The sequence below is a fragment of the Hydra viridissima genome, unplaced genomic scaffold (genome assembly GCF_058129835.1).
Source record: "Hydra viridissima isolate aposymbiotic clone 2 unplaced genomic scaffold, HvirCarnegie_v1 scaffold_2, whole genome shotgun sequence".
NCBI lineage: Eukaryota > Metazoa > Cnidaria > Hydrozoa > Anthoathecata > Hydridae > Hydra > Hydra viridissima.
The window spans coordinates 20,984,871-21,012,648 of NW_028324301.1; the positions used below are offsets into that span (position 1 = coordinate 20,984,871).

General features: G+C 29.5%; 2 protein-coding genes and 2 long non-coding RNA genes across 6 annotated transcripts; 1 reads left to right on the forward strand and 3 right to left on the reverse strand.

The window, feature by feature from the left end:
- Positions 1 to 475: 475 nt before the first annotated feature.
- On the reverse strand, positions 476 to 7,229 carry LOC149892403 (uncharacterized). Its single transcript, XR_016449877.1, has 3 exons — positions 7,100 to 7,229; positions 2,319 to 4,029; positions 476 to 1,429 (listed from the first exon to the last, which is right to left on the reverse strand). It is a non-coding gene; the product is annotated as an uncharacterized LOC149892403 (long non-coding RNA).
- On the forward strand, positions 4,738 to 23,039 carry LOC149892404 (growth arrest-specific protein 2-like). Of its 2 annotated transcripts, none has more exons than XM_090079052.1 (5): positions 4,738 to 4,932; positions 18,378 to 19,031; positions 19,484 to 19,576; positions 22,034 to 22,136; positions 22,553 to 23,039. In XM_090079052.1, the coding sequence occupies exons 2-5, from the start codon at positions 18,405 to 18,407 to the stop codon at positions 22,564 to 22,566; spliced, it is 837 nt and encodes a 278-aa protein (XP_089935178.1). In that variant the 5' UTR covers positions 4,738 to 4,932; positions 18,378 to 18,404; the 3' UTR covers positions 22,567 to 23,039. The 2 variants fall into 2 exon arrangements, with proteins under 2 accessions (XP_089935178.1, XP_089935180.1); XM_090079054.1 differs by lacking the exon at positions 4,738 to 4,932 and adding an exon at positions 18,082 to 18,178.
- On the reverse strand, positions 11,405 to 14,317 carry LOC149892405 (uncharacterized). Of its 2 annotated transcripts, none has more exons than XR_016449879.1 (2): positions 14,274 to 14,317; positions 11,405 to 12,935 (listed from the first exon to the last, which is right to left on the reverse strand). It is a non-coding gene; the product is annotated as an uncharacterized LOC149892405 (long non-coding RNA). The 2 variants fall into 2 exon arrangements; XR_016449878.1 differs by lacking the exon at positions 14,274 to 14,317 and adding an exon at positions 13,223 to 13,725.
- A 3,909-nt stretch (positions 23,040 to 26,948) lies between the features above and the next one.
- On the reverse strand, positions 26,949 to 27,600 carry LOC149892406 (uncharacterized). The gene is made up of 2 exons (XM_090079247.1): positions 27,378 to 27,600; positions 26,949 to 27,279 (listed from the first exon to the last, which is right to left on the reverse strand). The coding sequence occupies exons 1-2, from the start codon at positions 27,520 to 27,522 to the stop codon at positions 27,020 to 27,022; spliced, it is 405 nt and encodes a 134-aa protein (XP_089935373.1). The 5' UTR covers positions 27,523 to 27,600; the 3' UTR covers positions 26,949 to 27,019.
- Positions 27,601 to 27,778: the final 178 nt, after the last annotated feature.

Consider the following 27,778-nt stretch of genomic DNA (forward strand, 5'->3'; position numbering starts at 1 on the left):
GAACACAGTTTTAAATAGCAATAAAAAAAACTGAAAAATTTATTACACGTAAAAAAAAAACCATAATTTATTCAACATAAAACATTCTACTTTTTTAATAAAGTCTAAGCTAATATAAAATTCTAAAAAAAAAAGACAAATAAGTACATCATTACCACACCGACTTCGAGCACGCTGTAAAAAAAAGGTCACAGTTTTTGTCTTTAAAATCGGTGCCGTAAAAACCCAGATACGCACGTACCTATAATTTTTTATAGCTAGATATTCTTAATATTTTAAGAAATAACGCTGATAATAGTATAGAAATTGAGATCATTTACTTAACTACTTTAGTACATGTATAACTAGAAATGCAATAAATAATACAAAATATCAACTAGTTTTGTTGCCAGCTAGAATACAACGGTTTCATGTACAGGGAACTACTCCATCTACTATATTGTTGTAGACTTCCTGTTTATAAATATTATAGAACTTTCTTTTTGTTTAACAACAGAAATATATACAGTAAAGGATAAATAACTTATACATAAAATGAATGTAAATACAATAAAGAAAAAAATGATTTGTCGCGGTTTTAAAGAATTTAGCAAAGCCAATTTATGGCAAACCGCAAGAATAACTATGTATTTAATTTTAGCAAAACATGATTTACCAGCTACATATAAACTAATTTTTATTTGACAAAAGCAAATGGGTTATGTGTCTATTATGAAAAATCAAATAATATATGAAATATGAAAAACGAAAACGTGAAATATCTGGCCGCATTTTGCAAGTTAATTATAAATCTTAATAACTTTTTAAAAGGTTTGGCTAGGGATTGCAATCCCGCAATGCGGGATCCCGCAATCCCGCGGGATCCCGCATTAATTTAGCGCATGCGAGATCCCGCAAAAACTAATGCGGGATCCGCGGGATTTGCGGGATTTTGAAACTATTGCTTTTAAACAAAAAAGGTTTTCATTTAGCAAAACATAAGTCGAACTCGTTCAAATTTCTTTTTGTTTAGTTAATGATTATGTTGAAATTTTCGCTAATGAGTGTGTTGAAATTTTTGTTAATGAGTATGTTGAAAACGTGAAATTGAAAACGTGCGTGCATAATTATAAAAAATATACTTTTAAAAACTACTTTTTAAAAAGTCTTTAAAAATTAATTACATCAAGATTTTAAAACAAAAGTTCTAACTAAGCATGTCGCAAATTAAAACTATATGGAATTATTTTAAAAAAAGTGATAATGAAGAAAATGCGAAGTGCATGTTGTGTTCGGCTTTACATTTAATAGTTTTTGCACATCTTCAGATTTACGGTAATTGTATTCAAAGAGTGGTTTCCGGCTCCCTACTTCACCTAATACTATAAGATCGATGGTAGTTAAATTCTCAGATTCTGTAAAAGCCGATATAATGCAAAAATTCACATCTCTAAAAAAGCAAAATCAAAAGTTTTCAATAACGTTTGACGAATGGACATCACAAAATAGTCAGAGATACTTAAACTTAATTTACATATGGAGGCGAAACACTTTAATCTTGGATTGATTCGAATCCATGGATCGTGTAATGCAGAATATTGCATCAAGTTAGTTTCAGAAAGGCTAAATAGCTTCGATGTTGACCTCCAAAAAGACATTATTGCCATGACCACTGATGGAGCAAGTGTGATGGTAAAAGTTGGTAAAATGATGCTTTGCTATCAACAACTATGTTATGCTCATGGAATACAACTTGCAGTTATTGATATCTTATACAAGAAAAACAGGGGAGAAGTCGAAGAATCGTTTATTACATATGAAAATTGTGAAGAAGAAGATGAATATGGTAAAACTGAGGATGATGAAGCTATAAATAAAGAATATGGTTTGATAATGATTTTGGACCGACCATCTGCTTCGTTTCACCCAAGAAGAGTGGTCCCAACTCAATGACTTAATTATTTGCCTGGCACCACTAAAACTTGGTCTCGAACTTTTATTGTGAGGGTGGCGTTTTTAGTTATTATTATAATTCTGTTTTCTTTTGCAGTAAAGAGGAAGGGGAAGGGGTTGTTTAGGGTTTAGTGTTATGATTGGATTAGGTATATGGAGGTTGGGAACGAGGTTAGTGGTCTGGGAAGTACTTGGTTAGGTAAGGGCGAGGTTTAGGGATAGTTTGGTTAGGAATGGGCAAGGTATAATCTAAAAGGGCTAAACTTATAATCGCCGTCCTCAGTATATTCTATAATATAATAAAACTCAACAAATGTTCTATTAATGTGTAATGGTAGCACTCTTACTCTTACAACTTTTATATAATACAAATAATATTCTCTTACGCTTCTTGCAGTGTTCAATACTGTTTATTTCAAGTACTCCTCTTTCTTTTATATTTTCTTTTATTACAAATATCTCTTCTTTAATTAAATCTTCTGGTTATTCTCCAACAATCAATATTAAAATCTTCTTTTATTCTTTTATTCAACTGCTTATTAAACTGTTTATTCATCAAAATACTCTTCTTACCACAAAATTCTTCTTCTTCTTTAAAATCCTCTTTAAATCTCTTAAAACTCTTTTCTTATAAAAATCTTCTTTTAAATCTCTTTAAAACTCTTTTCTCATAAAAATCTTCTTTTAAATCTCTTAAGAACTATTTCTCTTAAATTCCTCTTTAAATCTCTTAAAACTCTTTTCTCATAAAAATCTTCTTTTAAATCTCTTTAAAACTCTTTCTCTTAAAATTCTCTTTTAAATCTCTTCTTCAAAAACTCTTTTCTCTTTTCCCAAAAAAACTCTAATTCTTCTCCAATTCTTCTCCTAACAAAAACTATCAGATTCCCTCTTTTTTGAGCTTTTATAGTTTTTGCTTGTTTTCCTGTTGCGATATCTTTTCATTTATTTATATGGCAGGTTTATGAGTCTTCGTGTTTACGTCTTTTCTCAGTTGTATTTAACTTTTCTTCTTTCCGTTTTATCGTCTACTTACGTGATAGATTGGTGAATCATCGTGTATAAGTCTTTTCTGATCGTTGTTTTTGACTTCTCTAATTGTCGCTTTATCGTTTACGAGTCTCCACGTTTACGTCTTTTCTTAGTTGTTGTTTTTAACTTAATTCTTTTTGCTTTATCATTTATTTATGTGAATAGTGGAGAAGTCATCTTGTATGTGTCTTTTCCGATCGTTGTTTTTTAGCTTTTCTTATTATCGCTTTATCATTTACGCGTCTTCGTGTTTACATTTTTCCACAATTGTATTTAACTTTTCTTCTAACGCTTTATCACTTATTTATGTGAAGAGTTGGTGAATCATCTTGTGTATGTTTTTCTATCGATTTTTTTGCTTTATTTACCTTATCTTATAAATTTAATAAGCTGAGTATATTTTTTCTGAAATACTTGAAAGAAAGATACAATTGTCATTGGCCAACATGGCCACCCCTTTGATCCGCGCCTCAAAGAAAATATACTTGTAAAAAATAATGCATAGTGGGATATAAATTGTGAGGCTCATAGAGTAGCCAGGGCAGAAAATGGCAAAATATCGGAAAAAATACACAAAATTGAGCCTAATCAATGAAGTACTAAGGAGTAGAATGAAACCATATCTTGACAAAAAATTTCATTCAAGCTTTTTTATATTTCGCTATACTTTTTTTAGTCATTTTAAAACAATTCTTAGTTTTATTTTATTGACAACGCGTCAAGTATTTACTTTGTCCTGAACAGTTTTATTAAACAAATGCTATAAAAGTTTAAACTAATACCAAGTAATCAGAGTTTCTGTTTTAAAACTGTGGACAGCCATTTTAATAGATTTTTTTGTTGACAAATAATAATTTAGAGTTTGTCGGTAACTCGCATGTCCCTGATTTCCGCGGCCTCTGATATAAAACAATAGGTTGCACGTCCATTTTTTATAGGTCCATGTTAAGATGGAAGTACGACATAATGGATCCGTGTGCAAAAATAAGTATCTTCAAGATAAAATTTGTCTTTCTTCGGTTGTATATTTATTCATGGTTAAATTTCCAAACATTCTTTATAATCCTGCAAAAAATAAAAAAATAAGATATTGCATTTTTAAAATGATAGACTTGATACCCTGTATTTCATTTGAGGCATACTCCTTCTACACGTCTTTTAAGAAATTCTCGAACTGTAACTGGTCATTGTTCTATTTGCATGTAATAGTATTTAAATACAGATTAGCCATCCCTATTTTGTTATCATTCTAACAAACAAAATTAGCCTTAAAAGGATGTAATGCAAAAATTTAACTGAGTATTTTCGTGAAGATTCAGTCGAGAAAATGTTACCTCTGGGTTGCATCTTTGAAGACTGAATGAAATTGTCCATATACCATAACATTACAATATTTGACAATATCAGAACTTAATTTAAGATTGAGTAATAACTTGCTATAGTTTTTAGCAATTTGCTCTCTTTTTATACCTTAATTGTTGGAGAGACTGTATTTCTATATATTATTATCATGAATACAATTATCATGAACTGCCTTTAGAATTCATGAAATTTTCTATATTACAAGACAATGTTAGTTTATAGTTTCTAAATCAACTTCACAACCTGAGAATTTAGTGAAAGAGAAATGACAAAAACGAGAAGAAAAAAAAACACGCATCTTAAACCACTTCACTTAAACATTTGACATTTTAAGATTCACTTCCTCATTACAAGTATCACTAGAGATAAAGAAATATTCTTTAAATTGTTGTTTTTTTAAAATTTAAATCTGAGTGTTCTCTAGGAGTGTTGGTTGCATAAAAACAAGATTTCTTTGGAGATACCATTCCTTAGCTTAGTTATCCTTCAATTAGAAGAACAAATGTATGACCTAAACAATTAAATACCAGTTGATTTTTTATATCAACAGGAATGACAAACATGTCTTATTAAAGAAATACACACCACACTTCCAGGAAAAACAAGGTATATTTTGAGTGATTATTGCAATTATTTAAAAAGTATTCAGCTGGTTCATGTGATCAATTAGTGGTCATTTTATGAAGCTAATAGTGGTTTGTTCAGATAGTAGTTAGCATTTTACTATCAGTGAACTCATATCTTTAGCATACAAAGAGGGCTAACTACATCAACTATATTTTCTTAGCCACCTGAGAAAAAACTACCATCAGGAAAAAATTAGAGTTAACAAATAATCAGTACATGATATTCATAAATATTTTTCATCCTTTGGTAGGTAGCTAATACAGACAGAAACTTTTACAAAATTCAAACTACTTAATCAAAACTAATAATTTATTAATAAGACTGTATATGTAAGCACTGTTCATCATAAAAAAAAGAGACGTCAACTTTCGTTCAGACGGCAATTCCTATATTATAACTTATCTTAATCATCTGAAAGTGCTTTTTACTAAATACAACTACGAGCAAAATATAACAAATAAGCTCAGCAACTTAGAAACATCAATGACACTTCTGATTGAACAGCTGCGCCATCAGGTCATCAGACCTAAGTTCATCATTGCTAACAATTAGCTGATTCTTAAGTTGGTTACTAATTTACTTTATGGCTCCTAAAATTTTACATTATTTTTTAAGATTTAAAATCAAAAGAAAAACAAAGGAAAGAAAATAATAATAATAATAGCTTTGTAAAATCGCAGAATTAAATATTTACGGAAATAAATTTAGATTGCTATTGGGATAAAAGTTTAGTGTGATTGCATCAGTCAGGTGTTAGTGAACGAAATGTAATAACATGTTTTTTGTTTAATTAATTGCTGACTGACATGTCAACATCACAAATAAACAAACGTTTTATTTATCAGAGAATTGGCACTACCAAATATTAGTAAAAAGCAGTAATTGACTCCTCTGAAAATAAAAGCAGGAGATCAATTTAAATTTAATGACATCATGAAACTATAAACAAACGCAAATAATCATGTTGGCTTTTAGTGTTTATTTAAAAAACTTATCTTTTTAGATAACTTTAGGTAACTAAAAATTATAAAAACACTTTTAGACTAACTTTTCCAAATTGACATTCAAGTTACATTTTAGTTCTTTTAACCTAATTAAATTGTTAACACTTGTGGGATAATTCGCTGATTTAAACATAAATATTTAATTGAATCTTTCATGGTTAAATTAAGTATTTGAGTAAATTAGGAAAATTGTCAGAGATTAAAACCTTTCACTGCAATTGCTCAAAGGATTGGCTTTAATACTATCATCATTCAATTCAAAATTGTTTTAAAATACAACGGTAATTTCTTTGAAAAACTGAATTATTTCTTTAAAAAACTGATTTATAGAAAACGCTAAGTGTTAACTTTAAATAGCTAGTCAGTATTTTATAAAAGCTAGTGACCTTTGAGCATTAACAAAATCTGCAATTATAAATATAAAAATAAAGGGTATTACAAAACTGAAGTAATTTTAGTGGATTAAATGTTAATGGATGTTTTGGGAAACAGCACCCAAGACCACAGGTTGTTGTATTTTAGCTTTTTTTTTCATTTAGCTAGATTTGCTCAAAAAAATTTTCTGTGATAAGTATTTTTACTGGCAGCTACATTTGTTTTTAGACAATGAACTTAGCATCTGATACATTCACAGGTGAACTAAAATCTTGTGGTTAACGTCTCTATCTGAACATAAGAGATATTTTAGCATGAGAACAAACTATTTAGAGAAAAAAACTGTTTAATTTAACTGTTTTAGTAGACTGATATAGTCAAATATAAAAATTTTTGAGGTAAACAAATGAATTGCATACTTATTAATTACTTACTAATACATCCATGAGTTAGAACGGAATAAGAATGTAAAAAATCCTTATAATTTTAAATGAGTTTCAGTTCAGCCATTACAAAAAAAAAATAATTTTTTAAAGCTGTTGTACTACACCCTACTATCAAACTCCATAAATTAATGTCATGGTGTCAGCGATAATGTAGCAAATCAATTTGGCACAAAAAATACGCCCAGTGAACAGTAGTACTTAACACTGGATTCTAGCATTGTGCATTAGTCTTTCACAAAAAGTTATGCATTATTAAGTATTTTTTAATTTTACAAAATCTTTAAGTTATTTTAAACCAAAAAAATTTTTTTATTTTATTACCTTAAAAGCATTACAGTCAAGAGTAAATTGGTGTGAACCTTTGGAGCAAATGTTATCAGTCAGACTAGTAACATTGACTTATGCTAGGATATGCGTAGTCTAGAGGATTGTTAAAGTTAGTTTGAAAGAATTATCCGTGTGCGTTTAGCATTAAAAAGAGAAAACCTGGTCACACACACAATAACCATAAACAGCTTTTATGATATACAAGCAAATGGTAAACCTAACCACTGAACATGAAATCGTGTTTAATAACAAGAAGTGGAATTGCAGTTGACACTATCTAAGTTTTTTTTTAATTTTAAACTACGGAAAAGTCGTGTGAAAATCGCGATTTTTATTCATCGGTTTAGACATTTGGATTTTAATATATTTGGATATGCGGAGTTCATTTCTGGTAGAATTTTTGTTTTAAATGTTAAGTTTTACCATCACTTAATGATAAATGGTAATTAAGTTTATTATTTTAATCGCCGTCTGTTATTAATTGTTTAATGTTTATATTTTAACATTTGTGCATTTAAAAAATTTCCAACACTTAGCCATTAAACATACAATTTCGTACTTTTAGGGGTATATTGCCATGTTATGCAAAGCTTAGAGACGTTTAGTATCATTTTATGATATCTATTTGATATTTAAAATGTAAGATTGAAGGAAAATTAAGCGGACTTGGTCCACAGTAATAAACCTCTAGTAATTTAATTAACATGATCATCAGAACAAACTTATAAAAAAACAGAAGAAAATAATTGGCTGTCAGCAAAACATATCTTCATTCTGTTTGAGTTTGCAAAAGCAAAACTCCAGAAAATCACTCAAATATTTTTTAAAGTTGTAATACTTTTATAAATTCTTTCATTAACGCCAATGATGGAATCTCATCGGTTGGCCCGAGAGAGAAAGCTTTAAACTAATCAGAATTGTGTTCATATAAAACCATCTCTATCAGCCCAACCACATACTGATTCAGCTGCCTCAGTATAAAATTCAAATTCTACCTCGCAAATTTGAGTTTGTAGTGAAAATGCAGGAAGTCCTAAGGGAAGAAATTTTAAATGTATTACGATGGGAAAAAATTTGCGGTAAAAATTGGGTCAGCGATGATCTTTGCTCCCAGAAAATAAGTGTTTTAAGGTCATGAGTATTGAGGTTTACCGGAGGAAAAACGAAAGAAGTTATAAACACAATCTTTATTTTTTACTCGGCCCAAACATATAATGTATTGAAGAAAAGTGTGAGACAGCCGAAAACACCAGGTTGACACACATGCACAATTACGTAAAAAATAAAACAGTCACACCATTAAGGTTTGAAACTGTTTTCGCAATAACGATCAGAAACTCAATTGTAACTACACAGATAAAATGATAATAATTTAATTAGTAAGGTACGCAACGATTCTGTTACCACAAGAGCTTATAATTTAGGATTGAGTTTTCCTTTCAGTTTTGCATGAAGATACCATTACATTGTCAGCGCTCATATGGCTCATTCTTTTAAAGAATGATTCGAACGAGTGCTGATAAAGTATGATAGAATGGCAATTATTTGATGTGAAGCCAACAGAAAGTTCCTAAAACTAAAGAGTTCTGTTCTCAATCAACCAGACTTTAACCATCAGAAGAATTCACTTATTGAATCCAATTGATCACTTGACCAAATATACTGTTCTTATTTTTCTAATACGGGATTATCTTTTCATTCACAGACCATATTCTAAAGTAAAAGTATTACCTATCTCTCAAATCATCAGCAATAAACATAAGAATGGAGGAGCTAGCTGTTGCAGCTCTCTATTTTTTGCTTTTAAATCTTTATCAATTAAGCTGTAATTGGTTAGTTGACTTAATTAATCAAGTACAACTTAATTGACAAATGTTATCAATAAGTTTTCAAAACCTGTTGGGGTTTGATTAAAAAGAATTCTCATTTTAAAAGCTTTAAAGTTGGATCACATCTGCAATAGGCCGAATTTTACAGGTCTACTTTAAAGGGGCAACTTTCTTGCCACATGCGCAAAAAGTTTCATGTTTTAAGATGTATGAAATCTTAAAGAATGTTGACCAACCCTTTGCGATCTCAAGAACAACCTTAGAAAAGCTTTTTTGCATTGAAATATTTTTATAGGAAATGGATTAGGCGCAAATTTGAATAGATTTGAACTTTAGTTTAAAAGCACACTGAAACTGAAATTAAATCATAGTGAAATAAAGCCGTAGATTTTTTCTAAATTTGTTTTATTAATTGAGTTTGTTCTATGAAGTTCCATCAAACTAAAGTAGAACTCAAAGTATTTTGGAGAAGTAAATAAAGTAAATATTCTTAAAAAACTTTATTGTTATTATGAGGTACTCTCAACCAAATCAAGAATTCTTAAACAAAAATAGATGAAAGCTCCAATTGTTCCCAGGGCAAACAATTTAAACTTACTTTGGGGTAAATTTCGTAAATTAGTCAGTTTTTATTTTATCTATGTAGATGTCAGATATGAAAAAGCTTTATGTTACCATCAAACTTATTTTAGAAAGACATTTACAATTTTGGGCTTAGATAGAACATTTGCGCCACAAAGGCTTTTATTTGTTATATATTGAAGTAAGATATGTTGTTTTTTACTCGAGTTTTATAATAACCGGTAAATCTATCTCGTAAAGCATTACAGAACAAAACGCATTTATGGAGTTTTTTTAGCAAGAAAGTTTTTTTTTTATAAGATTGATCAGATAAAAAAGAGAATGCTGCGAGATTATAAAGTAATGCTTCTCTAGATTTGCAGCGCTAGATTTCTTACAAGCCTTTAGAAATCTGTAATATTTAAAAGCCTTTGGCCTTAAGAAATTTGTTAAAAGAAGGTAAAAATTTCTGCTTTAGTAAAGAGTAAAAAAATCTGCTCTAGAAGAGATCTTCAACAGAGATTTTAGAGGGTCAGCTTTCTGAAGATAGCATGGAGGTAGCTATTACTATTACTGATTGCATTAAATAAAAATTATAAAAAATGCCTTTAAGAAACATCCTGTGGAAATGTATTCTTAAAGAAGTACATTTTCTATTTAACTCAAATTTGGTTCATTATTCTCGACTTCATTTACATTATCACCAAAAAGACGTGTTGCTAATTTAGCGGCAAACTGAATTATGCTTTTAGATAGAATATTCAAATTATACTTCAAGCTTCTTTATAAAATATTACAGCTCTCATCAGTTCTTTTCTTCCTATTTTCATATATCTCGTAACTGATAGAATTGTTAAAATTACTTAACATGAGTTCAATTTCTTTATCTCCTATTATCTCCTTTACTCAACTGCAAGTTTTAAAGGGTTTACAGCATATTGAAGCGTTTATTTGTAAAGTGTTTGCAAATGCGATTGATTTATTATATAAGGTAAATCCAATTTAGCTTCAAAAAAAATTGGATTCACCTCACATTATGATAATAGCGTTGATCCAGCTAAATGTCTTTGGAGTATTAAACTAAAGAGATTTTTGTTGGATCAACGCTAGTTGGGGCAGTTTGCCCTAATGTTTTTTAGTTTAGACAGGATCCAACAATTCGAACTTGCCTTTTATATATATATATATATTTATCTTCTTTATCGTACAAGTTCTAAATAATTGTCGACGTCCTATTTACGTTTAACTTTCAAAACCAACTTTTCCTTTAATTACTATTTATTTTATTTCACACTATAAAATGAAATAACAAAATAATTTTTTTTGGGTGGAATAAAAAGTGTAAATAAAGTTTAGTGCTAACAAGCTTTTGACATTTTAAAAAATTAAAAAATAAATAATAAAAACTTCAGGAAAACGGTTAGAAAAAAATACGTTTTCCTTTATTAAATTCGGACGGAAAACGATTGTTTTCCCGTTCCGTACTGGGTAATAGAAACCCTATCAGGATATTCTCAATAGTGAGTAAAAAAAAGCATTAGAGTTATTTTCCAGTTCACTGGTAATAGTTAAATTACGTACATGATGTTGAGGATTGGTGAGAAGGGACTAATCGCCCCGGAAGTGGGCGCTTAGGAAACATTCTCTCGTCAAAGGCAGTTACGTCATAGTTAAACACGCTGTAGTTTATTTAAAAAAAGAAAATTATTAGCTTCATTTTTGTGGAGCAAATCTATGTCAATAGCGAAGAGATCTTGCAAAAAAATTTGAATGCACTTAAATCTCAAAAATATAAAGCATCTCATGAAAAGAAAACTTCTAAGCAAACCATTGGTGGAGAAATTAAAGCAAATCGCCGTTCAAAATATCTATACCAACATTTATAAAAATCCAAGACATGTTCTTTAGCTTTTTATTTTGGGGCTGTTCCCATTGTCATGTAGACATCCCACTCTAAAGCAATTGTCAACTTTTCTGTAGGAATCGGATGCTTTGGATGTAAGCTGATAGTTTGCGGCATCAAGAGATCTGAGCTGCCAAGGAATCTTCAAGAATTAGTTGATCTTTATATTTGCTGACTTATTCTCAGTGGTTTGTGTAATTAACTATAAAATACTCCTATGCTTCTTTCTCAGTGCCAAACATTCTGAGAGCAATTCCTTTGAAGGATGGATTCAAAATATGCCAACTCCCCACAATATATTGTTAACTCCAGCATCAAAAAATCTTTTATTGAGGTTTTTAGAAAGAGTTTTTAAAAACTGACGGCATGCAACTTTTCTTCAAACTTCTTCAGTTCTTTTTGATTGATTTAAGGTTGCAATGTGTATATTTCACCAATGATAATGTGGAGTGTAAGCTTCTTGTCCGAACTAAGTCTTTCAGTTGTATTAGCGAATATTTTTAGGGTAGGAAAAGTTTCTTGTAAACATGAAAGTCATCCTCACAGGAATAACTGCAGAAAGTTCACCAGTATCAATGCCAGGATGTTCTCTGATTGCCAAAAGAGATTTTTTCATAGCAACAATATGTTCCATCATCATGTACACTGAATTCCACCTAGTGTTGTTTGGACGAATAATTTTTCGTAAAACAAGGGAAGCTGCTTCTACAAGGCCTGGATCATCTTCATCCACAGAGGCTTTTAAATCCCGGTTCAAAATTTCTTGTTTGATCCTCTCATTTCCCAAATGATTCTTGTGGGTCTCTTCAGACTATTCTCTCTGTCCACTGCAGATAGCATTGTCGACATGGCGTATGGATACTATACTGTTTCCTTGATAGCCAAATCCAGAATGTGATCAATAAAAAGCATGGACTCATTAATGAAAGTGCATTTTGAAATGGCAGCTTTGGTATTGGCAGCATTGTTATGATTTTAAATTAAGATACAAAAATAGTGAAAAAGATTTAAGAAGAGTTTTTACTTGTTAGGTCTTCGGCGATGTTCTCAGCAATGTACCGGCTACAAAAAGGTGCAACAGAAACAATGAAGTTGTTCAAATCCCATTCAATGTTGCTATAGTGCACGGTAAGAAACAGGTAAGGGTCAAATTTCCTGGAAGTCCAAATGTCTTTGCTGAGAGCAAATCCTGGAGACTCCAAAAGATCTTTTCTCATGACCTTTTCAACTGCCCTTTAACATTGTCATAAGGAGAAGCAGCTTAAACCGAGAATATCTAGTTGGTGACTTGGTCTTGTAGTCATATTAGTGGGCAAAGTCATGAACCCTGGTTGTTCCACAAAGCTAAACGGGAGAATGCATCTGGTCAAAAATTTGACAATTTCCATGCCACCTTTCAGTTGTTTTTGATTTCTAGGCTTTTATCTGATTAAGTTGCTAAGCTTAGTTTGAGTGTATTAATGCTGTAGAAGACTATCTGGTATTGAAAGTCGGCGTTTCTTCACAGATTGGTTAAGCACTTTAGAAAGCTTATCACCTAAAAAAATTAACAAGCATGTTAAATCTCAATATGTCTCAGTTAAATTATTTAAGTGTAAAAGGGCAAAAGAATTACTAATATAGGGCCTAAACTAAAAAGACATAGTCGCAGTAACGTAACGTTAAAGGTAGTATGATGTTACTGATTAAAAGTTCATAGTGCATTAGTACTATAAACACAGGGATTTAAGAGGGAAAGTCGCCTTTTTGTCCTATTTTTAAATTAAGTAAAAGTAACACAAAAAAAAACCATTTATTTTATCTCAAATAATACTAAATACCCACTTCAACGATGTTCATAGTCCTTGTCACTTTCATAAATGTGCTCCGACTCAACCTAGGCAACATCAAATTGTCTTTTGTCCTTAGCCTGTTGCTTTTCTAGTTCTTAGAAGAGTTCAGGATTTGCCCCTAGAACAAAAGGTGCTTTCTTATGCTGGGAGTGTCACCATAGTTAACCTTATAGAACTTACTGCAAGTCTTAGATCTTCCTACGCTAGCACTAATTCTACGGTCATCTTTGGTTACATCTGTTTTTTCTTTATCAAAGAATATTCAAACCTCCACGATTTGCGCAATAGATTTGAACTATCTATTGCGCAAATCGTGTTAAAGGAATCGTTTTTGGATTGGTTAGTATTATGTAAACAATTAATGTTCCCGTTGGGAAGAGGTATAAATGTCTTGGTTATGGGAGCATCTTTGTCTCTTACAGTCAACTATCAAACAACAACAGACTCAAGCACTTCATCTACTTCAAGCTGTGATCTACGATATCTTCTTTGTGTTTGACTGTTATTGTATAATAAGATATTTATAATAAATAATTGAACTTGTTTTACAAATCCATTCATAAGTAAAACAACACTATCTTAATTTGAAACCCAAAATGTTCGAAAGTCGGAAGTTCGAATTAATAATAATTAAAGAAATAAACAAAGTAAAAAACATATTTATTATTCTCTCTTCTAAAATTGGAGCGTATGCAGATATATATTTCTTATCTTGTTATGTCTCATTATGTCTCGATTAAACGTAATGTCTCGTTACGCTTCATATAAATCGGGACATCTCGTTATTTTAATCGGGACAACATAACTGTCCCTTTTACAAACTTTCATCGGGACACAAAATACAGTTTGTCCCGATCTAAATTACCAGGATATTTCCCGTCTCGACAACCATTTCCCGATTCATTACGAGAAAACCATTCCGAAACGGCTTACTGAACTTCATTGTGTTCATGCGATATTTGCATTTTTTTTTATTTTTTAAATCTACTTATTTCACTACAAAAGAGTGTTGACATTAAAATATACTTGTAATAAATACATACTTGGGCGAAGTAAGAAGATCTTCTTATCATTGAGCGCCTTTTTTGTTTCAAAAATAAAGAGTTATTAAAGCGCATGTAGGTAAGCTATGTTAAAAATTTTAATTATGGTAAAAATAATAGAAGATAAAAGATTTTCTTATCGTAAAGCGCCTTTTTTGTTTTAGGTGTATAGAGTTATTACAGCTCATGTACGTTATGTTAAAAATTTTAATTATGGTAAAAATAATAGAAGGTAAATGGCTTTCAAATCATAATGTCTCGTTTTTGTTTTAGGTGGGTTATTAAGCATGGGAATTTCGGCCTTCGAAATCGACGAAATTAAACGAAACGAAATTCGTGTTTCAATTTCGGATCGAAATTGAGAACGAAATTTCGATTTTTTGGATTGTTTAATTTCGCGAAAAAATTTCGTATAATTTCGGGTCATTGAAAGTAACGAAATTGACACGACATTAAACATAAGTTTTAATTTCGTAATTTCGAAATTCTTGAATTTGTAATGTTTAAAAATTTCGTCTTTCGAAATTCAATATAAATTTCGATACGAAATTTATTTCGACCCAAAACTTGTGGAAAAATTTCGACTCGAAATTAGTTTCGATCCAATTTTGAATACATTTCGGACCGAAATTTAGATCGAAACATCCGAAATTACGAAATCATCGAATTTCGAACTTCAAAATTCCCATGCTTATGGGTTATTACAATGTTTGTACATAAATTATGCTAAAAAGCCAATTATGTTAGAAATGATGGAGGCGATTTCAAATACAATTGAATCAATTTTAAAATAAAATGGGATGAAACAAAAATAAACACCAAAAGTATTTACTACACACTTTTTCTATTTAATTTTTTAAATAAGTTGATAATTCAATTATGTAATACAATAAAGAGATTAAATCAATAATGGTTAGGCAAGAGGAACGCTATACTGTGTTATCACAAGCACTGTATGCTACAATAAATCATCTAAAGTACACAAAATGAGAAGATATCCCATTTCTTCGATATTTTATTGGGATTTATTCCATCCCAACTTGGTACTCTCGCATTAAATTTTGTCCAGTCATTCAAAATAGACGTCCTATAGTAGATTACCCCAATTAAAAAAATCCTATTAAAGTGATATTAAATACAAGATTAGAGTAATTGGAATTTAAGTAGAGAATTCTTGGGGTCTATCAATCTCATTTAGTTTTTTTGTATGATGGATTTGCTTTTCGAGTTCGATTTATAAAACTTTTTATCGCCAAAAAAAATTGAAACTTTCAAGAGTTCTCTACTCTCTTCAATTTCAACTCGTTACGCTAGAGAGAAACTAAAGTTTTGTTGTGAAAATTGAAAGGTCAAACACGGCATTGGTTTAAATCAAGTGGTGCAGAAAATATCAACTTAGATTTTGTAAATATCATTGTTATTGCTTTATTAAATAATGTAAATAAGTAAATTTTTTAGTACAGAATAATTCCCCTAATCAAATTCCTTGCTTACTTCTAAAATTCTTAAAAGAAAAAATTTATATTTAAAAATTTGTGATCTTAAATTTGATATACTTATGAGCAGTGGCGGCCGGTGACATTAAACTTTGGTGGGGCCAGCAAATATTAACCAAAAAATATCGCAAATTTTTGAACTTAGCGATGTTTTTAAGGTTCTTTTCTTCAAGGGCCAGTTCAATGAGGCCCTGCGGTGCGTTTTTTCGTCTCATCTGAAAGCACTACAAATTCTGCGCGCGCATCAAAAATAATATTACTACAAACAAAATAAATAGGGCCAGTAAAAATCGGCCCAGCCGTTATTGGCAATGAATTAAAATAACGCTACAATACTTTGAATAAATTGCAAATAAACATATTACTTATAAAGTAATATAGTTTAAAATTAGAACTAACTTAGAACTATTTATTTTTATAAAACCTGTCTGCAAATAGTTTAGGCTAATATTTGCATGTTTAGATATATATAAATACATAATTACATTACCAAATACTTTATCTTAAATAAATATAAGTGGGGCCGGGCCCCTATGGCCCCTATTGACGAGCCGCCACTGCTTATGAGGTACTTGCTGTACCAATAAAAATCCAAAAAAAACTACTCGGGGCCAATATCTAAACATAGGCAATTGGAGATGGTTAATTGATTTAGACTGTTTTACAACAACTGCAGTTAAAGAAAATAATGTTGCACAGATGCGCATTTATGTAAATTTTTACCAAAAAACAAAATCTCGAAGCAGAATATTGGCTTGCTAAAAGCGGAATAAAAAATGATTAGCTAAAAAATGATTGGCTAAAAAATGACTGGCTAAAAAATGACTGGCTAAAAAATGACTGGCTAAAAAATGATTCCAAAAAAGTTTAGTTAAGTTCGGGATGCAGAGTTTCTTCGCCTAAGTAAAAATTTTTACACCGAAAAATTATGCATTCCGTATATTTTTGAAAAAAGAACCACCCTAAAAGATATCCAACCCAGACAGCAATGAAAACTATTTTACCAAGTTCTCTAGGTACATCATTTCATAAGTCATCGTAAAACGTATATTGAATAATATTGCCTGGTTAAGAAAATAAAATAGATTTCTTTTTTGCAATTTAATATCTAAAACGTTTAAGGAAAATAAATTTCATATGTGGCATAAATTAGCTATTCGGCATATCTGGCATAAATTAGGTATCCCGCATTATTTTAATATTGTTCATAACTATTCGTCTGTAACTATTACCACCAAAAATAAAATTTCGTTAATAACTAAGGGTCTGCGTATCGTTTCATTTCCACATCGTTATCATTCCGATATGATATCGCGAAAAAAAATCATCGGTATATACCGTGATTTAAACTAACTACAATACCGATTAAAGTTTTTATAACGGTATTACGTCGTAATCATTCCGATGACACTTTCTTTTCCGATATTATATCGGTATGATAACGATATGGAAATGAAACGATACGCAGACCCTTATTAATAACATCAAATACTGAGAAATTTAAGATAGAAGCATGCGATTTGCAACAAATACAAAAATGTCTATTTTTGCAATTGAAGCATTCTCATACTTTAATTTTAGAAATATTGCTAAGGATAAAAGTGTCGACATTTTTAACCTATGTTCCATCAAAGAGCTTTGTGCTTTTTCAATTAAAACTTTAGAAAATCATACTTTAGTTCTACTGATGCTAGCCTCGCTTTCGACTAAAAAACAAAAAATCTTTTTTTGGTTATAAATACTTGTTTTACAACCTTTTGTAAAACAAGTACTTATACTTGTATTTGTAAGATATAGAATTCCCATAAATCAAACCACTTTAAGAAATACTAAATATTTAATGGATATGGGGTGCAAAAATATTTTTAACCCTAATGAAGTTTAATTTGAAACAAAAGTTTTTTGTCATTAAGAGGTACACTTACTAGGAAAATAATTTGATTTGATTTTCCAATAGTTTGCGTTTAGTGATTTATAGATTTTCTGAAATAAATTATCTAAATATGATTTCGATTAATGCCTGCAAGATTCGGTAAATTCAACGGATTTCGGATTTTTATTGCTCCTTTTGCCGAATAAAACCCAGAAGTTAAAAACTCAACGTTTGGCGCTAAAATTAAAATGATGTTTTTTTTTAACGAAAAATTTTCTGTTTTTTTTAACGTTTTCATCTAAATTCTGCAATTCTGTAACTCATATATCATTTTACTGTTAAAAAAAAGCGTCTTTTTTAGCTATTATTTTCTTTAAGATAATTAAGAATCAAACTTCCATGTAAGAAATAATGAAAAATAATTTTGTATTATCTAAATTTTAGGTTCTGGAATGAAATAGTAAAATAATTAAATGACTTGTTGTCTTAATACATCTATCGGTGCTTTACTATAATTTATTGTTTAACTGTTAAAGGTATCTGAGATTGATATATTTTTATATGCCATGATGTTACTGTATACATTTGTAATCTCATAATATAAATATATGTTAAAACTATGTACCTTATGTTATTATGTGCAAATATTTTGCAGCTAAAAGTAAAATTAACCTAGAAAAAATCTTTTTAATGCCTCGATTGTATCATTAGCTATTAGCTGTTTTTGCATCTTAGAGTTTTAATAAAGTGGTAATTTTTGCAATGCCAAATTCACAAGATGACGATGAAGATGATTTTTTTATGGTTCAAATAAATGAAAGAAACAAAAAAAGTCTAATTCCCTTGTTAGAAGATGTTGCAGAATGGTTGTCTAAATTTATTGCTTTGGACATAACAATCAACAACTTTTTAGATGTATTAGATGATGGGGTTGCATTGTGCATACTTGCCAAAAAAATACAAAAACTTTCAGAAGATGTCTATACAAGAAATAACAAATCATTTTCATCATATTCAGACAGAGTAAATACCAGACCTTTTCCAGATATTTTACCGCCATTTGAGTTTCAGTATCATCAGCAAGTTAAGAAAAAGTCTTTTTTAGCCCGTGAGAATGCAGAGAATTTTATTAAATGGTGTCGTAAAATTGGTATTAGGGACTCAACATTGTTTGTTTCAGAGGATCTTGTGTTACAAAAACAAGTTAAAAATGTCATACTTACACTTTTGGAGCTTGGTAGAGTTGTACATAAATATGGTGCTCAAATAGTTCCATCCATAGTTAACTTAGAAAAGGAAATTGAAGAAGAAGAGAAAAATATTGATTGGAAGCAAAATATTACAATCAGGAAAAAAAAAAAAACTAAAATTTTGAACCTTGATGCAAAGGTAAATTTGGAAATATTTAATTTACTGCATACTTAAACTTTTACTTTTTTTTATTAATTATAAACTTTTCACTTTTTTGGCAATTTCTAGGATTTAAACCAATTTAGCTTCATTTTTTTACTTGTTGAAAAATGTTTTTTTTATTTACATGAAAATACCATCCAAACAAGTAAAAAAATACCATGTAATCAAGTAGTTTAACAAAAGGCTTTATATTCTATTATTTAGAAATATAGTAACTTAGTACAGCAATTTTCAAATTTTCTATAAATATTTTTTTGTTGTCCAGGTTTTGTTTCCAAAACACTTCTTATCAATTCTGTTGTAGTTTCCTCTTCAATTTTAAAGATTCTTCTTTTTTTTTTTTCTTTTTTTTTGTTAGAATCTATTATCATCAATTCTATTGTTACTCAAAATGGCTTCTATTTGTTTTTTAAAAAATTTCTTACTAGGTTCAGTGCTGTGCCAGAAAAAATAATGTTACTGTTGAAAAGGTTGCAGAAGGAAAGTATCTTGTGAATAAAAAAGTATCTGTCTTTATAAGAGTAAGTAATCTTTCTTACATAATTTTAACAATTTGCTCCTTTTAAAGCAATAGCAAAAGATTGATAAAGATTTTGTATAGTTATGCATATTAAATTACAGAAGCTAAACTGCCTAGTTTTAATCTGGGTCATAGAAAAAAAAAATGTTTTTTTGGTTTAGAATTGAACAAGCTGCTTGTTATATTTGACCTGATATTGTCCTTAGTAAATCACTTTTGTTGCCATAACAAAATCATCAATTACACTATGTAAAAAAATTTTTACATTTTTCTTGTTTCCTGGGTTAAAACTATAATTTCCCACTTCTTTGTAACTAAATAACATAAAAGAAAACAATTTTGGTTCTGAAACTGTACTCTTGTGGTCAAGATGTTAAAAGTCTTAAAAAAATTCTGCAGCCTATTTTGCAATATTAAAAATGGACAGTTTTTCTAGATTGTGAGCGTGTAATGTGATATCTTCTCTCTAAGTCTCCAAATCTAGTCTCCCATCATGCTTTAATTGGTAGATCCCTGATATCTGTGTTCAAAATTCATTATGTCTTAGTGAAAGGAGAAGAAAGGGTTTTCTTCTCCTTCTGAGCTTTCTTGGCAACAACAAGGCTGATAATTATGTGGAACTAGTTGAGACTTTGATTAAAAGCTATGGCAAAATGGGTTGTAAGATGTCCTTAAAAGTCCATTGTCTTGATGCTTATCTTGATGACTTCAAGGAGAATAGGGGAGCATATTCAGAGCAACAAGAAGAGCAATTCCACTAAGATGTAATGGACTTAGAACCTAGATATCAGGGAAATGAAAATATAGTGGGAAACTACATTTGGAGACTTTTATGAGAAGATATTACATCACACACTAGCAAATCTAGAAAAGTCTTTTTAACATAGTAAAATTGTTTTAAACATAGTAAAATTGTTTTAAACAGAGAAAGAAAAAATTGTACAAATTTTTTTAAAATGTCTTCATTTTATATCCAAAATCAGCAAAAAATCGCAAAAGTGGGCTGTTTTTTTTTTTTTTAGAAAAACTCAATTTGTAAGCCTCAAAAATTATTTTTGAAAAGATTAACGGGTGTTTCCTTATGTTTTGTGTTAAAATGGATTAAGAAATAGCAATAACTTGCTGGGAACAAAAATCATTTTCCACAGTGTTATTTTATCTTCTTTTTTTCTTTAAATCTATAATATTGACAAATACACCAAACTCTCTTGTCACATTTGACCTCATATAGTTTTTAAATAGCTTCATTTTGCTTAAACTTCCTTCTTTAAAAAGAATAAAAAAAAGAATTGTTTATCTCATTTTGTTTTGTATTTTAAGTTTTTTTTTAAAAAAAATTTTGCAGCTGAAACAGTTTAAAGTAATCACTTGAGTTGCTGTACAACATCCATTATCTTTTTTTTCTTTTTCTTTTTCTCACCATGTGCAAAAACCTTTGTGAACCTTTTTGATATTAATTGCTTAGGGGTATCCAGAATTAATAATAACTTTACTTATGTTTTGTTAAAAAAAATTTCTTTTCTTAAAGTATTACATTTATGATGTAGAGCATTTGTGTGCAAATTAAGCATATCACCCTTTATTTTGAAATTAGCATATTTAATGGTGCTCTTTTGTAGATGACTGTTTGGAGAAACCATAGATCATCAAGACTATACAGCAATTAATTGATGGCAATCCTATATTTTTTTACTTATAGTACCATCAAAAGAATCATTCATGATATTTTTACTGTCTAAAACTAATATCTCAGTGGGTCCTTTATCAGCTTATGACAGCTTGACTACCAAAGTTTGTTGGCTATTGTTGAATATTTGTAGGCTATTGCCAAAGTTTGTAGGAATTTGGCCAAATTCAACAAAAGTAAATGGGAGTTGTGTAATAATTTCATGGGTGGCAAATCTGGATATACTTAAGACAAATGTATGGCAAGTAATCAAATTCATCATGGCTGATTGTTGGAGAATCCCCAAGAACAATCATACTTTGAGACCATACTAAGCCTAAATGCATGAATAGCATCATGTTTAAATTGATAGCCCCAGTTCTGATCCACTGTCTGGATAAGGGGAAACCATAATTGCTTGAACATACACAAAAACTACCTCAAGCCTTTTGTTTTTGTTTTAGCTTTTAGTATGCAGCTGCAAACAACTTTGTGTGACATTTTAAAAATCTTTTAAAAAAGTAAAGTGTTTCTTCAAACTTTTTGACATTTTTTACATTTTCAGTAAATCATCAATTCGAGTCAGATCTTGAAATGATATATTATGTTAAGTTTTCACCCCCTTGTAAAATGACCTAGGCCCCCAAGAGCTGCATTGTAATGGGATTGACTTCATTAGTTGTATTTTTTAAATTTCTGTTGTTTAACTTGATGTTTAGAATCTTTAACTCCATTTATCATATTTATTATTAATTTTGAAGCATGATAATTCAAAACGTTTTTTGCTTGCAGACTTTGCGCAGTCATATAATGGTACGAGTTGGAGGAGGCTGGGATGAGCTGGACAATTTTTTAAGTCGCCATAATCCTGACAAATTAACTAAGCTGCTTATCTGTAGGTATTTTTATGTATGTGTATGTATGTATGTATGTATGTATGTATGTATGTATGTATGTATGTATGTATGTATGTATGTATGTATGTATGTATGTATGTACGTACGTACGTACGTACGTTTGTTTGTATTACACACTTATAATTTTATACTTATACACACTTATAATATTATACACACTTATAAATTTTTAATTCTATAAGTTGTTTTTTAGTTGAGAATTTTTAATAAATTTATGAAAATATTTTCTTTATGTATTTACCTTTTTATCAAAAATGAATTTTCTCTTAAAGAATTTAAGGAATGAAATTTTTATAAAAGCCTTCATCTTGATTTTGTTTAAGCAACTAAATTGTTATGAAAATCTTTTTTTAAGTTAACTTTGAAAGGAATATATCAACTACTTTTTATTTAGCTTCATCTCAATGACTAATCCGACAATATTCGAATACATTTAATCCAACAATATTTGAATATTCGAATGCATTTATTCGATTTTTATGGAAGCCAACGAAATGGGTTACAAAATTTTTTTTTTTTTTTTTTAAAAAAAAGTACTTAACCGGGTATTTAATTTATGTTGCCTTTTAAAGATCTGAGTTTTACAATGGTGCATTTATGTTTTGAGGAGGTTTTAGAATTTAAAATGAATGGAACTTCTCTATTTATTGTTGTTCCTAATTATTTAATATGCATACAGTTTATGAACATAAAATAGACGAAATGGCGAATTTCTTTTCAAAGGTATAAACTAATGAAGTAACCGGAAACTTTAAATGTATCTAGATTTCAACACAAAATTAATTTTGTGTAAAGGCTCAACTTAAAAGGAAATTCCAGCATTAGTTGTAAATACGATGTATGCATATATACGATATTTGTACAATACATTCCGTTATAAAGTCGTATTTTAATTGAGGACTGTTTCACGTCAAACGAATGCGTAAATTTTTACATCCTAATCGTTCTGGTTTTCTGACTTAAGCGATTATAATAATCAAAAACCATTATGGGAAACACCATATAAAGAGTCTGTTTCAAACTTAAAGTAAAATTTTGGTAAAATTTCTGGTAAAACTTCAAAACCATGAATTATATTTAATAATCTGGTTTTTGTTAGCACCACTGGTTTACTTTTTTAAAAAAAGCACTCTGTGTGCACCATATAATACAATTTTACAAGTTTTAAATTTGAAGTCATTTTTCCATAAGGTGGTTTATTTCATTGGCCACCTTGAAATGCATGAAAAATTTTTTAAATAACAAAAAATCTTTGGGCATAATAATTATTAGGTAAAATGTATATGTAACGCTAAGTTGGTTGATATTGTACACGTCCTAAAATATCAAAACCTATGCAGCATATGTAATTTTAAACCTTTTAATTGCTGTTTTAAAAGTATAATTGATTGCGTTAAAAAAAACAATTTGAATGTATTTCGTAACAATTTGATAGAACGTTATTTGGGTCATAATTTGCTCTGTAGCTTTAGTTCATACCTATTATTGTATTATGACTAAAGCTATATGTCAAAATCCAATACATACATGCTACATACATTCATACATTCATACATACATGCATACATACATACATACATACATACATACATACATACATACATACATACATACATACATAAGCATTTGCTAATTCAACTCAAACATGAAACTTAACATCATAATTTCGCCATCATAGTTGTTTTGAAAACCAGCCACACTTCCATCCATGTCATACTATTAGATCATACCATTACATCGTACTTTTTTTTTTTTTAACTGTTCGTAGTTTCAGGTTGCAATTTTAGCCTTTTTTTTATGCAGAACAAAAATATTTTGTGTGAAACATTTTTTAAATCTTTTAACAAAAGTAAAAAATCCTTCAAAGTTTAGGACATTAGCGCTGCAAATGGTCAAATTCAAGTCAGATCTTGAATTGATATATTATGTTAAGTTTAAATTTTCACCCCTTGTAAAATGACCTAGGCCCCCTAGACCTGCATTATAATGACATTGACTTTGTTATAGTTTTAAAGTTTCACTTGTTTAACTTAATGATTTGATTCTCTAACTCCATTTATCATATTTATTAGTAATTTTGAAGCATGGTAATTCAAGAAAAGTTTTTTTGCTTGCAGATTTCATGTAGTCATATAATAGTACGAGTTGGGAGAACTGGGATTGAGCTGGACAGTTGCTTAAAAAAAAACTTAAATAGTCTTTCAAATAGCAAATTACATTTTTATGTTAATTTAATATACAAATACAACCTTCAGATTACTTTATTAAAATTACGCAACTTTTAGGTATTTACAATCTAATTGAATGATAATTAAGAATGGCATCACTAAGTAGTCTTATGTTCCATAAAAGATAAGGTTCTGTGACTTAATTTCTCTTTGGATCCATTTGTCACATGTTTGATTCAAATTGTATTTAGATAATCACAAAGGCTGCATTGTATACCCATAAAATTTACGAAATTTATATCCCGCAAGTCTTCTACTTTTCACAAAAAAACCTTTTAAATTTAATTTAAATGACTAAAGTGACCTTTATCTTTAGTATAACAGTATTAGAGGTATTGTGTGTGCTTAAAAACTAAGTTTGCAAACTAGTTCAACAATTTTTAGGTAAAAGCTACTCGTTTGTAATTAATCCTATCATACTGATGCAAAGTTTTCAAATCTGTCTGTTTAACTAATCTACTTATCAGAAGCTTAATATGAAACCCGTGTTAATACGATGGTATTTAATACGCGAATCCATACTTAAATTTTGCCAATCAAGATCATTCATTACTATTGCCTTATTAACATTTTGAACATTTCATGAAGAAGAAAACTTCGAAATGTAAATGCAATATTATACATGAAATCATAATTTTCAGTGAAGTGATAATGCATAACTACATAATTACTGGGATGGCGTTGTAACAAAGAATACTTATTCAATCAGGTACGATAGGTGTCAAATAAGACCGCACTAAAAATAAATAATGTTTTGAATGCGAAGATAAAAGATAGGCATATATGGATAAAACTGATACAAATTCTTTGAAGGGAGTATTTACGGATTAATTAAACTTTTTGGAAACACCAATCCGAATTATTGCCAACATGATCAGGATGAGGAAAGCTAAAAAGAGAGTTATTAGGAGGAGAAAAAACTAAAATGAGAGTTATTACAAACAGTTTTAGCATAAACGTTTTTGAAACCAATTCCAGATTAAATTCTTATGTTGAAATTAAAAAAAAAAAAAAAAAAAACTAAAAAAAAACCATTTTAATCGTGACGTTATATTTACTCATTTTTCAACTAACTCAAACATTTTGCACTTAAAAATAAACAAAATGGTATAATTGAAGCAAAACTGAGATATACGTGTGAAATTAGCTAGTGTATGAAGGTCAAGCGAATAGCAGTATATAATGAGGCATTTTACACTACATCATTTACAGAATGAATTTTCTTTTTAATTCAAATAGAAAAATAGAAATGTTTCGCAATTGCATCCGAATCAGCATATCTTACGTTAGGTAATCAACCATCCAAACGATGTTGATGAAAATTTAAATATGTTACAACATTAATGATAAAATTTAGTAATAGTGATATTTACAATAATAATAACAATAATTACTATAAAGATAATAAAACAAAGAATGATAGAAATAGCAGTAATGATAATAATAGTAATAGTACATAATAACAATAACCACGATTTAATATAATAATAACCATGATTGTAATAAAAGCAATAATAATAAAAATAATGTTAAAAACGTTAACACAACAGTAATAGTAATTACGTCATAACTAATATATTTAAAGGACAGATACAACAAAACACTGGTCTGCTTTTTGTTGCTGTATAATAACAAAATTCAATGACTGGTTTTTAAGCTATTGAAAGCTTTTACTTAAATATGGTTCAAAACATAAGATGTGAAGCTTTTTCAAATAGAGGATAATTTTCCCCAGTAAAGTAACACGAAGGCATTATGCAGACCACCCTGCTTCGTAAACATATACAATCCATGATTTCCACAATCAACTGGCATTAATCCAACTGTTATTTTAGAATGCAAATACTCAGAGGACTCATTATTTCTGAACGATAATTCGTCGTTCTTTATAAAATTTAAAAGATTATTATCATTATATATATTTATACATACCCTGACTATTGAAAATTTTGTAACTATACTCAATAAGGAGATATTTTGTTGGAAATATTTTAACAATTTTAATGCGTCAATTTAAATACGCGTCATGATCTTCATCATATTTTACGTGATTTATCTAATAATAGGTACTTTTTACGTAGGATTCTTTTTTTCCCGACCATTGGTATCAAGGAAGTTTGTAACATGTGTGGGATATGGAAAGTTGCTTTTCAAACGAAAATTTTTTACAAAAAAAATATGACTATGATATGACAAAAGTATGACAAAATAGCTATGACAAATAAATTCTAAACGACGTTTAATTTATGACAGGTTGATGTAAACCATCTGCCTGTCATAACTTAAACGTCGTTTAGAATTTATTTGTCATATTTACAAAAATCTCTTACAAGAGACCTATTATTTTTTAAACATACGTAAAATGCATTTGTCTTAAGCCTGTTTTATCTCATATTAAAAAAAGGAAATTTACATCAAGCACTTATAGTTTAGGCTATTTGGTTTCTGTAGATAGAAAGATGCTCTTTGAAGAGCTTTTTAGGGGAAAAACAGGTGCTTTTTTGAAGACATCGGAGTGCGTCTCAAATTTTTTTCTAACTTTGGCAAGATAAAGTAACAAGATTATTAAACATTAATCTGTAATGAAATTTTTATACATTATTTACAGTATTTACAGATGGAATGATTTCAAACTAACTGGCATATTTGTCTTCAATACATTTCATAACAGGCGTAGGAACTGGTGTTTTAAATATATCAATCCATTGTCCATTATTCAAACAAATAAATACTGTCACTTTTTCTGGCATAGCCAATTTATAACCTATTTCGCATTCCGGAAGACACATCGAACGCGAAAAACCTTCTCCTGAACTGCAAATAAATCGACCATGATCTGGTAATATAACACGTGGACACTTAAGATTTTTAGGAACATTGTACGAAAAGTCACCTAAGAAAAAAGTAATGAAAGATCAGTCAGGTCGTTAAAATACAAAACAAGATTTCCGAAAAGTTTCAACTTTTTTTAAAAATTCAAAAACAACCTACCTTCCCAAGTAAACTTGTACATCTTGTCAAATTTCCAATCTTCTGGTGTAACAAAATTATTTAAAATAGCTTTTATGCTGAACGGCTTCATCTCCACTAAATCAAAGAATATATGAGACCATACTAAAAATAATACTTTAAACATCTGTTCGATTAATCCACACTGGAGAAAGTTTTAATGTATGTAATGTTTTGCTGGGTTTTGCGTTTTTTATTGCGCACCAATCTATAACGTGTTTAAATCTGTTTTTTCTTCTATTGTTTGAGCATTATCGGTGATGCATTTGGACGGATAAATAAAAATAGATTTTTAAATCTCTCGAAACAGGGCTCCCATTGAATTTGTTATATTGAGGGTATGGGAAAATTGATCAACTATTTAGACGAACTTACAGTAAAAA

Excerpts from the sequence above, each read along its gene's own strand:
- LOC149892406 (XM_090079247.1), bottom strand. The coding sequence starts at position 27,522 with ATGTTTAAAGTATTATTTTTAGTATGGTCTCATATATTCTTTGATTTA. Across the intron at positions 27,280-27,377 it reads GTACAAGTTTACTTGGGAAG|GTGACTTTTCGTACAATGTT; the intron begins GTAGGTTGTTTT and ends CTTTTTTCTTAG.
- LOC149892404 (XM_090079052.1), top strand. The coding sequence starts at position 18,405 with ATGCCAAATTCACAAGATGACGATGAAGATGATTTTTTTATGGTTCAA. Across the intron at positions 19,032-19,483 it reads TTTTGAACCTTGATGCAAAG|GTTCAGTGCTGTGCCAGAAA; the intron begins GTAAATTTGGAA and ends ATTTCTTACTAG. Across the intron at positions 19,577-22,033 it reads AAGTATCTGTCTTTATAAGA|ACTTTGCGCAGTCATATAAT; the intron begins GTAAGTAATCTT and ends TTTTGCTTGCAG.